Source organism: Tenebrio molitor, chromosome 4 (assembly GCF_963966145.1).
Source record: "Tenebrio molitor chromosome 4, icTenMoli1.1, whole genome shotgun sequence".
Lineage (NCBI taxonomy): Eukaryota > Metazoa > Arthropoda > Insecta > Coleoptera > Tenebrionidae > Tenebrio > Tenebrio molitor.
Window position 1 is genome coordinate 28,804,742 of NC_091049.1, and position 12,318 is coordinate 28,817,059.

General features: G+C 36.3%; 1 protein-coding gene across 1 annotated transcript; it reads right to left on the minus strand.

The window, feature by feature from the left end:
- Positions 1–5,644: 5,644 nt before the first annotated feature.
- On the minus strand, positions 5,645–11,750 carry LOC138129483 (fatty acid synthase-like). Its single transcript, XM_069045777.1, has 16 exons — positions 11,563–11,750; positions 11,381–11,510; positions 10,446–11,287; positions 10,005–10,391; positions 9,730–9,953; positions 9,328–9,679; positions 9,031–9,279; positions 7,986–8,979; positions 7,818–7,936; positions 7,604–7,760; positions 7,388–7,553; positions 6,856–7,336; positions 6,247–6,808; positions 5,996–6,200; positions 5,762–5,909; positions 5,645–5,712 (listed from the first exon to the last, which is right to left on the minus strand). Exons 1-16 carry the CDS (start codon positions 11,748–11,750, stop codon positions 5,667–5,669), a joined length of 5,250 nt encoding a protein of 1,749 aa, XP_068901878.1. The 3' UTR covers positions 5,645–5,666.
- Positions 11,751–12,318: the final 568 nt, after the last annotated feature.

Genomic DNA, 12,318 nt, shown 5'->3' on the forward strand with positions numbered 1-12,318 from the left:
ATGATTTTCCGAAGTGAAAATTAGATAGAAGGGGGGGGTACATGGTTTTTTTCCAAAAATTTTTTGTTGCCGATTCGAACCAAATTGCTGTCAGTTATTGTATAGGATGAGTTGAATTCACATAAGGTAAAAGTTCCGGCCATTGAACCCATTTTTTGCTGTGGGAGCCAAAAATATGGATTTTTGGTTTTTTACAAATTTCTCTAAAACGGAAAAATCCAGTTAAATTTTTTTCGGCTCAGAAGAAGCGCCTTGACAAGAGCAATTCAACGGTGCAAAATTCATTGCCATATGTGGCTTAATAAGGGAGCTATGGGCGTTTAAATGATTTTCCGAAGTGAAAATTAGATAGAAGGGGGGGGGTACATGGTTTTTTTCTAAAAAATTTTTGTCGCCGATTCGAACCAAATTGCTGTCAGTTATTGTATAGGATGAGTTGAATTCAGGTATAGTAAAAGTTCCGGCCCTTGAACCCATTTTTTGCTGTGGGAGGCAAAAATATGGATTTATGGTTTTTTGCGAATTTCTCTAAAACGGAAAAATCCAAGTAAAGTTTTTTCGACTCAGAAGAAGCGCCTTGACAAGAGCAATCCAACGGTGCAAAATTCATTGCCATATGTGGCTTAATAAGGGAGCTATGGGCGTTTAAATGATTTTCCGAAGTGAAAATTAGATAGAAGGGGGGGGTACATGGTTTTTTTCTAAAAATTTTTTTATGCCGATTCGAACCAAATTGCTCAGTTATTGTATAGGATGAGTTGAATTCAGGTATAGTAAAAGTTCCGGCCCTTGAACCCATTTTTTGCTGTGGGAGCCAAAAATATGGATTTATGGTTTTTTGCGAATTTCTCTAAAACGGAAAAATCCAAGTAAATTTTTTTCAGCTCAGAAGAAGCGCCTTGACAAGAGCAATCCAACGGTGCAAAATTCATTGCCATATGTGGGTTAATAAGGGAGCTATGGGCGTTTAAATGATTTTCCGAAGTGAAAATTAGATAGAAGGGGGGGGTACATGGTTTTTTTCTAAAAAATTTTTTATGCCGATTCGAACCAAATTGCTCAGTTATTGTATAGGATGAGTTTAATTCAGGTATAGTAAAAGTTCCGGCCCTTGAACCCATTTTTTGCTGTGGGAGCCAAAAATATGGATTTATGGTTTTTTGCGAATTTCTCTAAAACGGAAAAATCCAAGTAAAGTTTTTTCGGCTCAGAAGAAGCGCCTTGATAAGAGCAATCCAACGGTGCAAAATTCATTGCCATATGTGGCTTAATAAGGGAGCTATGGGCGTTTAAATGATTTTCCGAAGTGAAAATTAGATAGAAGGGGAGGTACATGGTTTTTTTCCAAAAAATTTTTGTCGCCGATTCGAACCAAATTGCTGTCAGTTATTGTATTGGATGAGTTGAATTCAGGTATAGTAAAAGTTCCGGCCTTTGAACCCATTTTTTGCTGTGGGAGCCAAAAATATGGATTTATGGTTTTTTGCGAATTTCTCTAAAACGGAAAAATCCAAGTAAAAGTTTTTCAGCTCAGAAGACGCGCCTTGACAAGAGCAATCCAACGGTGCAAAATTCATTGCCATATGTGGCTTAATAAGGGAGCTATGGGCGTTTAATCCAAAAGACTCAAAAGAAGCGCATTGAAAAGAGGAATCCAGCGGTGTATACTTTATTGTCATATTATGTATAATAAGGGAGCTACGGCCGTTTAATTGTTTTTTCGGGGTGCGGTGAGTTATTGTATAGACCCCATTTGTTGGTGTGGGAGCCAAAAATTGATAAAAATATGAATTTTGTGGTTTTTTGTGAATTTCTCTTAAAGATATTAGGTAATGATATAATTATTATTATTTATTTTCATTTTTATTCTATTTTTCACATTAACCTTTTTTCCATTTGTTTTACATATCTTTTTATGATGATGTTACCAGTGACGGCTCGTGTTTCGCGAATATGGGTCGGCCGAACATGGGTAGATCGGTAAAGCTCTAATTAGTCAATTTAACTTTTTGATAGGCATCCGCGTGACAAATGTAAAACTAACAAGTGCAAGTTGCATATTAATCAAAAAATTAAATCTTACGACAAGAACCACGAGGAGGTCTAGAGCATTCTTGCCAGGAGGAAATAGGAAAATAGGATGTAGGAAAAGGTCAGGTTCGGGGGTAGATCACAAAAAAAAAATTCTAAAAATTAAAAAACAAAATAAATTCTAAAAATTGGAATAACAAATTATAAAACTCTGAAAACAAAAATAAACTTCTCAAAATTAAAATAAAACCCTTAAATCTAATTAAAAAAAAACAATAAATAAACTGAAAACATAAAACAAACTACAAAAACAACTAAATAATTTTCTGAATAAAAACCTATTCATATTTGTATATTAAATCAATTTTACGCGATTTAGTCGTTGCAAAATCATCAAGAATTTTTGTATAAAAATTTTCGTCTTTAATTAATTCTTTAACCAACCCTCGTTCAATTGCTAAAACCGACAAATTATTTAAACGGGATTGGGACATTGTATTTCTACTGTAGGATTTCACACGTTTTAATGCCGAAAAACTTCTTTCTACCGATGCTGATGTTGGCGGGAGAGATACAATTAAACAAAACAATTTATATATTTCCGGAACATCGGTAATGATATCATTTTTATTAATGAATTCTATCATTTCTCTAACGGTAGGTGAATTACCAAAAATTAATTTATCCGAATACAGAACTTGCAACTCCCTTTTTAATCTTTCATTATTAAAGAAACCTCGATAATTATTAATTAAAGAATTAAGTTGTTTTTCGGGAAAATTACGACTGAACACATCAAACTTATTGCTGTCAATTAATTCCAAAAAATTAAGGGATGAAATGTCTTTAAACCGTATTTCAATTTGATTTATAAGTAAGCCTAAAATTTCGAAAAATAATAGTTTCTTAGACAAGTTATCTGTTAAGTCAGTCTTGTGTCGCTTAGCGGACGGAGGCAATACATCCTGCATTTTTTTAATTTCCAAATAAAGATTATTAAAATAGTTATCATTTCTAAAATTTTTTAGAGTTGCTACAAGTGAAATTATTCTTTCATTACAGTACGTTATATCGGATAACCTATTTTGGATTATGGAAAAAACGGTTTCTGTATGAGTGAAAATTAAATGAAAAGTATGTAACAAAAACACGAAATCAAAGTCGGTCAACAATTTTTTAAAACCGATAGATTCCCGTATCAAAATGTCATCCCATTGCTCTAAATTTTCAATTATGTGATCAAAAACTTCAATTAAATTTGTTCTTTTATCGAATAATGTATTGACAACGCGAGATTTAAAGTTCCATCTGGTCTCGGAGTTACTTGGTAATCTTTTTTTACAAATTGAATCCAAGAGGTTGGTACGTTTAGTAGATTTTGTAAAAAATGCAGAAAATCCCGAAACGTTTGAGAAAAAAATTCTACATTCTCTAATTTGTTTACACGAATCTTGCAATACTAAATTTAATTTATGGGCGTAACAATGTGTAAAAAGTGCTTGAGGAGCAATTGATTTAATTTTCTTTTGTAAACCGTTAAGCTCTCCTGCCATCACCGCTGCCCCATCATATGTTTGTCCGACTAATTTTGTTTCAATATTAAAATGACCAAAATTTTGTTGCAGCAGACTGAAAATGTCATTTGCAGTTCGACCATCGCTTACGTTAAAAAATCCGAGAAACCTTTCCAAAACTTTACCGCTGCTAACAAAACGAAAAATAACAGACATCTGTGAAAAACATGTGATATCTGTAGTCTCGTCTATTTGCCACGAAAAACATACGGCGCTGTTAATTTCATCATAAATGGTTTTCATTACAATTTTTGTTACCGAGTCGATTAAGTCGTTTTGAATTGTTTTTGATAGCCCAGTAAAAACAGGAGATAAAGAAGGATCTATAAATTTATTAAAATTTTCATCTAAAGTAGCGGCAAATTTGGCTAACTCTTTAAAATTACCTTGATTATCTGAATGTACCGATTCATCATTACCCCGGAATGCCAATTCTTGTGTAGACAAAAAAATTGTCATATTTATTAAACGTTTAACCATTTCTCGATTTTCCCGGACCTTTTCATTGTATTTTTTAATATATTCTTTATGACCGCTGTCGATTGCATTTACAATATTTTGTTTACCGAACAATTTAAATTTTATTGCCGAATGTGTATGTTCTTTAGACATTTCGTGTTTAACTAAAGCGCGATGAATTTCTTTTAAATTGTCGTACCCTACCGAATTGTAAGGATTTTTATTTACCGAAAAGAGTACACAATACCAGCAAAACAATTTATTACGAACCTGGCTGCCCGTTAACCATATATGTTTCTGGTACAGAGTTTTAGAAAACGCGCGATTATGACCACTTTTCGATTGTATTAAATCAACCATTGAGGGTTGTGGAACTGGCAATTTCTTCACAAATATTTTGTCATCATAAGACAATGTATGAAATTTATTTACCAATAAATAGTTAATCAAATCGGCATTGGTACTCACTACATCTTTTACATTTGCCATTGTCGGTGTGTTTACCTACTTACGGTACTTACCACTTACACTCACAATTTAAATAATACTATAATAATTAATAACAGATTAAACACACAAAACAGAAACAAAAGACGATACGTTAAACGGTTAGGAGCAGACGTGAATTTGAAATTAAGGAATTAAACTACGCAAACGCAAACTCTAAGGTTCTCGATGATAAAATAAATAAGGTAGCGACAACTCATTGTTTTACGGGATGTTTGTATCGTGTCACGGGATGTTTGTATCGTGTCGATTAACTTGCATATTGCATAGACTCCAAATTAAGTGAGATGGAAATATTGGCGCAACCGTTGTCGTTACCTTAGCAAACTCAGTTTAGCAGCGCCACAGCTCTGAAACAGCTGTCGGCCAAATTAACTTTTGCCGGGCTTGTGTGAAACGAGCTAAGCTATCCGTTACAAGTTAGAGCAACATAACTTAAGATTGGTGAGACGAGACAGCTGGACGTACTTCTGAATGTATTCATCGTTTCAAAATCGCAGTGCAAAGATTAGTCTGTGTGCACTCGGCAAATACGTCACTGGCCGACCCTTCCCCTTCCTTGGCCGAATGTATTTATTACCTATTTAATAAACACTTGCCGCAGGAGCCTAGGAACGGCTTTGTCAATTATTGCCGTAGTTTTGTAAATATTCGTATGCATTTAATTTTTGTAATGGTGAAAAAATAACTTTAACTTCAATATCTAATTTAAATTGGTCTTTACTGAGGCAATTAAAAAAAAACGATGAAGGCGAACAGACATCATAATTTATGTTTAGTAGAATTTTGCGTTTATTAAGTGGATTTTTATTTACACACACATTTTTTTTTTCAAAACTATCCTGGATGCGTTTAGGTATTTATACTACATAATATGTGTATTTACAGCACATACGGTACACAGTACAATGTAATTAGGTACGAGACAGAAATGTAAATTGTAATTTAAGTTGTTATTTGTCTCAGAAGAAAAATAACGTAAACATTTTTTTACCAGAAAATATGAAAATAAAATTCGTAATTTTGTGTGGTACGGCCCGGCCGACTCTGCCGCCCCTAACGAGCCGTCACTGGATGTTACTGTCAAGGATATTGCTAATTCGTCAAAGTCTCTTTCATTTCTTGTTTCAACTCACTTAACCTACAAAAAAAAATATATTTCCGAACCAGCAAAGACACAACATTACTACTTTGAAAAAGTCATCGTCCGAATCTCTCTAGGGGTGACAATTTTGAAACGCTCCTTTAATTGTTGGAGCACTTCTTGGCTCGTAATAGAGTCCATTCCCAGCTCCGGGAGTGTCGCGTGATGGCTTACTCTCGTAACATCATTGATACCTGAGAAATTGTAAGGCATGAACAACAATGACATTTTTTCTTTGAAATAAAAAATTTAAAAATGCATCAGTGCTTAAGTAAATCACCTAATACGTTGGCAACAACCTCCACGACACTTCCGCTAACGTCATTTTTCTTTCGTTTGTCTGCAACAACAGTGCTCGACACAATGGTGTTGTCTTGGTTCAATAGGTTGTCCAGCACCGCAAGACAAGTCGATACTGGTTGCGGCATAGTCCCGAGGATTTCCTTCCCCTTGTAGCTTTTTTGCAGCCGAGTCACTAATCCCACCTAAAATACCGATTAAGATAAGTACTTGGAAACATTTACAAAGTACTTCTCCGATAGCGCTCCATTGGATCGCCAAGGCTGGAAAACCATCTAGTTTGCGCTTTTCGCAGATTCCTTCCATGACGGAATTCGCCATTCCGTAATTGGTTTGGCCGGGAAAGCCTTGTCCACAGGAAAACGAAGAGAACACAACGAAATATCTTAATTGAGGACAACAGCGTCTCGTGATTTCGTCTAAATGTTTGCTTGACTGCACCTTCGGGGCCAGACAAGCGGTGAAATTTTCCACACGTTGGTTTTCGAACAGTCCATCTTTGAGCACCATGGCTAAGTTGAAGATTCCATCAACTGGGCCCAGTTCGTTTGCTTCTTGAATTAAGCTTAAACAACCACTCTTAGAACACACATTACTTGTGGAAATATGAACTGAAACCCGACGAGATTTCAGAGAGTTTACTCGTTGGGTTTGATACCCGTTTATGAGACCAAATCTAGACGAGAGTACCAATTTCTTTGCGCCTCTCAGTACCAACCAATTTGCCAGTTCCAAACCCAACCCTCCAAGTCCACCGATTATGATATAAGTTTTGTTACCATCGCAGTAGAACCTTCAAAAACGAAATGCAAACATTTTTTTAAAATCTCTGCAGATTACCTAGGTACTGCTTCCAATAACAATCGATCAGATGTTCCAACGAGACTTTCATTTTCTTCTCGAAATTTGATTAAAACTTTTTCTGTGTTTTCGCCCACTGTCATGTACCTAAACGCTTCCTCAATCTCATCATGTCCAAAAACATTCGCAGGAAGAGGTTTGACGTAACCACATTTGATTCCTTCAGCTACAGCTTTTATCAGTTTTTGCTTCACTTCGGAAGACTCTCCAAACAAGGCGTCCAACATCACATTGTGATAACTTGACTCTTTTTCTAACAGATGAAGATCAAACGAGCCCTCATAATCTGAATCGCACTTTCCAATCTCCACGAAGGTACCACCACGTGCCAGGCAGCTTACAAAAGTTTCAAGTTTTTCACCCATCGGAGAACATAAAATAATGTCAACACCTCGTCCTTTGGTCTCCTTTCTAATCACTCTTTCAAATGAGTTTACTCTGAAACTACCGACGTGACTCTCTAAAAGCATCGATTATTTAGATTAGTTCGCAAACAAAATTATTTAATTACCTGAAACTTGAGGAAAATTCCTTCTAAAACAATCTCTTTGTTCTTGTGTTTTGACACTCACAAAAATATTGCATTTGTAGTATAGAGCTACATTTAAAACGGCAAGTCCTATGTTACTAAGAGAACAGTGAACCAGTATAGAAGTACCAGGATTTAAACTCCGCTTCTGTAAGTTCTGTAAGTACTAGTACCAAAACAAAGAAGACGAGTACTTACCAATAACAATGCATAAATTACGATGCTATATGTGGCTGGAACAGTTGCAGCGTCTTCTAAACTCCAATCTGGTGGTACCGGCCAAGAAAAGTCTGCATGAGCAGGAAGAAAAGTTGACAAAACACCACCAGCGACCATTCCCATGACCCTGTTACCTCTGTATTTAATAGAATGATGTTTGATCAGCACAAGGAACAGTATTTTATTCTCTTACCTGGAGTCTCGTCCGCTGTATTCATTTCGTTCGAAAAATTCCTGGATCATGTCATTCGTAAAAACAATTTCCTTCCAAGCTGTGACAATATTTTTATAATTTACAGAACTATAAAATACCTGCAAATAGATGTTTCATAAAAGATTTTACAACTTTTTCTCTCATCACTTGAATAATGTCTTGATCTTTATTAGTTGTCAAGGGAGGTCCTTCGTTCCATTCTAAAGTGGATCGACCTTCTTTATTATTAGCACCAATATAGACATTGCTTTTCGGATTCGTGCCACAATTTTCGAGTTTGAAATGTCTGTACGTTCCCCATTTTGCCTCTTTGTAAACATTGATCGCTCGATCCTGTTCGATTTGTTGTCTGTAGAATTTATCGAATGGATCGAAATCTGGAGCTTCGTCCATCATGAAGAAGCACTTAACTTTCTTCCCTCCAGGTTCTCTTCTGATGCACTTTGTAAAGCCTAGAATACCTTCAAGTTGTTGATTTTTGCAGTGGACAACAGCGTTACTCTCATTTTTCAGCGAGTCTTGCAGTTCAGAAATCCACTCAAAATGTGTTGACGATATTTCGATAAAATCTGAACTTGCAGCAGGTTTAGATCTTTTGAAAAGTATCAGTTTCTCGTCTTTTGTAGTGTGTTGGGTTAAAATTGTAATTCCATTCACTTCGGCTGGATTAAAATCTTTATCTTCTCTTGTTAGAACAAAACCATCTGCACTCAACACATTCAAAATTTCTTCCAAGAAAGAAGGTCTTTGAAATATATTTGTTGCAATAATGAGCGACAGATTATTTGTACGTGTGAGAGCAAGTGACTCAATTCGTATTTCCGCTAAGTTTTTTATTTTATCCTTGGTGGAAATGATCAATTCAGGATAAACTGAAGGAATATCTTCAAGAACATTTTTGACCAAAGGCATCAAAATTGTAGATCTAGCTTTGGTGAAGTGATCGATTAATTCCCCCGCCCTTAATTCCTGTTCCATAGATTCCTCCAACACGATTTGGATGTTAATCCTAACAGATTGACTCAAATCTAAATGAGTTTCATTTGGTACGAATTCGTACTTTTCAGTAACTGGTTTTTGCAGAAGTTTTTGCTTTGGTGTTGACCGAACTCGCACATCAAAAATTTCTATTCCTCCAGATCTACAACAAAAGTATGAAATCGTTTTACATAATGTATCTTAAGATTCCAACTTGATGGTTCTCTTTTCCTTGTAAACATGAACAGGTTTCTTCACAGAAAAACCTTCAACTAATTTTAAATGTTTAACTGGATCAATCGCAATTTTCCTGATCCCGACTGGAAGGTACTGAAGTCTCGAATCCCCACCGAGAATATTCATTTGGAGCATGTTTTCCATAAAAGTCACCCAATTATCTTTCCATTTGATCAAACCTGACGTTACGGCGGCATTACATTTAGCAATTCCTTTGAAGTGATCGCTAAAATCTCTTTTAAATTTTTTGTGTGTTGGAAACTAGTTGACAAACCTGTAGCTGTAACCTCTCAAATGTAACTCTCTGTAGATTTCGTCGGAATGTAAAATATTTGCAGCAACACCTTCATCAAAATCAGGAACACCAGTGTCATCATTCATGTTTTCAACAGAGAAAATCCTTCCTTTTGCAACAAGTGTGTTGTCGTCTTCCATAATTTCAAAATTCCCGCTTCCTCCTTGAATCGCTACATTGAACGTGGTGTAGCTACTTTCATTAAGTGCTACAGTTCTAATAAATTTACAATTTTCAAAAACAACCGGACAAGTTTCTTGTAGTGCTGACCCACCAGCAAAAACTTTCCACACTAGATTCAAATAACCAGAAACGGGGAACAAGTTGCGATCTACAATAATTGACATAAGAAATAAACCAGTAGACAGTTTGTCAACTTACCTCCAACTACGTTTCCTTCTAAATATTTGTACTCATCAGTTTGAACATTAATTGATTCTGTCTTTTGCATGAAATTATTCAAAGTTCTAAATTTGTAGGTAAGCCAGTCTTGATCGTGTCTCCAATTGACCAAAGATGATATGGTGGGTGTCATTCTACCTACAGGAAAATTGACTGAAGGGTACAATTTGTGAAGTTGAGGATTATGTCCTTGCAAGTATAATCTACAACAACTTTGCTGTTATAAAATGTAAATGAAAGTTGCAACAACACACCTTCCCAAAATATTTAAAATGAGCTTTGGATTGTTTGCAAGTAACATATCTTCATCGGAGAGATTCAACACAATGGAATCTTGAGAGCTGAAACCCAATTCCTCTTTAGAAAAATTGTCAATAACTTGGAAATTGTCACTTGAGTTTTTTTCGATGTTGAAGATTGCCTGTTGGAGTGTTTGTTCCAATGTTAAAATTTGGTTAAGGTAAGCGTAAGCTAATTTGTTGAAAGAATTTGTCCAAATTCCTGTTGGTTGTAACTCTAGCTCTTTCAGCAAATCTACAACTCCAAGTTGCACCGCAATTGCTCCTATATTGTCATCATAACATTCTTTCTTCTTGTGGTAAAGGAGGTTCATTATATTTTTGTTTAAAATTGTACTAATTCTGAAATAACAAATTTTGTCACAAATGTCAAGTTCTTCTCGTTTCAATACTCACTTTTCCATCGTCGTTGCAAAAGGTGGGAAGTTTAAAAAATACATTCTTACAGATTTGTAGGAAAGATCAAATTTTCCAAATTTTATGTAAAATGGGGGAGGTTGGATCGAGGGTAAATAAGGTGAAGTTTGTAAGTGTTGATTTTTTGAAATTATCGTAAATCCTTTGTGAAGATGACCTGAAAAGTTTTTCTTAAACACTTGGTGGATTAATCCGACGTGTTCCACGTTCACTTGTCGTTCATTCAAGCGTTCCAAAGTTGTAATAACTGCTTCTTCCGTGCGTCCACTGACACAAACCAGTCTAGGAACATCATCCATCACTTTACTCTCTTCTGATTTCTTGCTGACAAGACGCTTCAGTATCAAATGGCCGTTACTCCCACCAAATCCGAAATTATTAATCCCAATAACAATGTCATCTCCTTCGAGAAGCGTCTTCTTCGTAACCGGTACAAGTCTCCCTTCCTCAATCCCGACCATTCCCTTTTTGGCTTTTCTGAAATGAAGATTTGGAGCGACAACATTTGATTCTATTGCCAACACGGCCTTCATGATTGAACACATGCAAGAAGCGGCTTCGGTGTGCCCCACATTTGACTTAACGGAGCCAATGAGTAACGGTTTTTGACGAAGCTTCCCCAGAACTTGGTCGATGACTTGGACTTCTTTTAAGTCACCGACTTTCGTAGCGCTTGCGTGGGCTTCGAAGAAGCTCAGTTGGTCGGGAGTGATTCCGCATTCGTTGTAAACTTCCCTCAATAATCGAGCCTGGTCTTCAGAAGACGGCGACAGCAGACCGCTCGGTGTGAAACCGTCGCAACTGATTTTCGAATGAAGAATCTTGAAAAAAGAAGAACAATAGGTTTTACGAAGAAATTGCGAGTTTTTTGAGCGACAAGTGTACATTTGTTAATGGAGAAATTGGATGCTTACTTGAGCATAAATCCTTTTTGAGTCCTTAGCCTTTTGCAAAAAAATACAACCGACCGCCTCGCTCCTCACATATCCTCTAGCATTTTCATCGAAGACGTTCGAAGAACCGTCGTCACTCAGAACTCCAAGTCTAAAAATTATTTATTCAAAAATACTCTCTCTCTTGATTGTCTAGGCTTTACTGGTAATATTGAAGTGTTGGACCTGGATGCAACAGGATGTTACCACTTGCAACTAAAGCTTTATCGCACCGACCATTTCTGATTGCTCTGAATGCATGATCTAAAGCATTCATAAAACTGTTGCAAGCAGTGTCCGCGACATAAGATGGACCCTTGATTTGAAAAAAATAGCTGAGTCTGTCCGCCATCATGCACCTTAAGTACCTGAAACAAATCTTTCTATTGAAGAAGATTTCTTCTTATTTTGTACCCTGTAAGACGAAATTGTTGACATTCGACGAATTTGTCCATAAATATCTCCTCTGATTCGCTCCAAGAGCATCCCACGAAGACTCCAGTTTTGGTTCCTTTCAATTCATATGGGTGAACTCCACCATCCACGACTGCTTCGACAGCGACTTCTAGCAACTGTCTTATTAGAGGATCCATATTGTGGGCCTGTCTGGAATGCATCCCGAAGAATCCGGGATCGAATTTAGACACGTCAGGAATTGTACCCACTTTTTTGAGAATATCAGGACAATTCTCGTTCCATCTGTGGTTACTATCGCCGAGCATGTCCTTTTCCTTGAGTAAATTATTCCAAAACTCTTCGACGTTGTGGCATTTTGGAAATCTTGCAGACACACCTAGAAATTAAAAAAGGAACACGTCTAATTCCTTAATTGAGAGAATTTACCTGAAATCACCACTTCTTCTCCTTCTGAGGGACTGGCAAGCCATTTTCCATATTGAAAATTTGTACTTGCTTTGTGG

What these genes read in the sequence shown, in the direction of transcription:
- LOC138129483 (XM_069045777.1), bottom strand. Translation starts at nt 11,750, where the DNA reads ATGGCGGACAGACTCAGCTATTTTTTTCAAATCAAGGGTCCATCTTAT. An exon ending in AAGGAAAAGAGAACCATCAA is followed by an intron (nt 8,980 to 9,030) that starts GTTGGAATCTTA and finishes CTTTTGTTGTAG; the next exon opens with ATCTGGAGGAATAGAAATTT. An exon ending in TACAGCGGACGAGACTCCAG is followed by an intron (nt 7,761 to 7,817) that starts GTAAGAGAATAA and finishes TATTAAATACAG; the next exon opens with AGGTAACAGGGTCATGGGAA.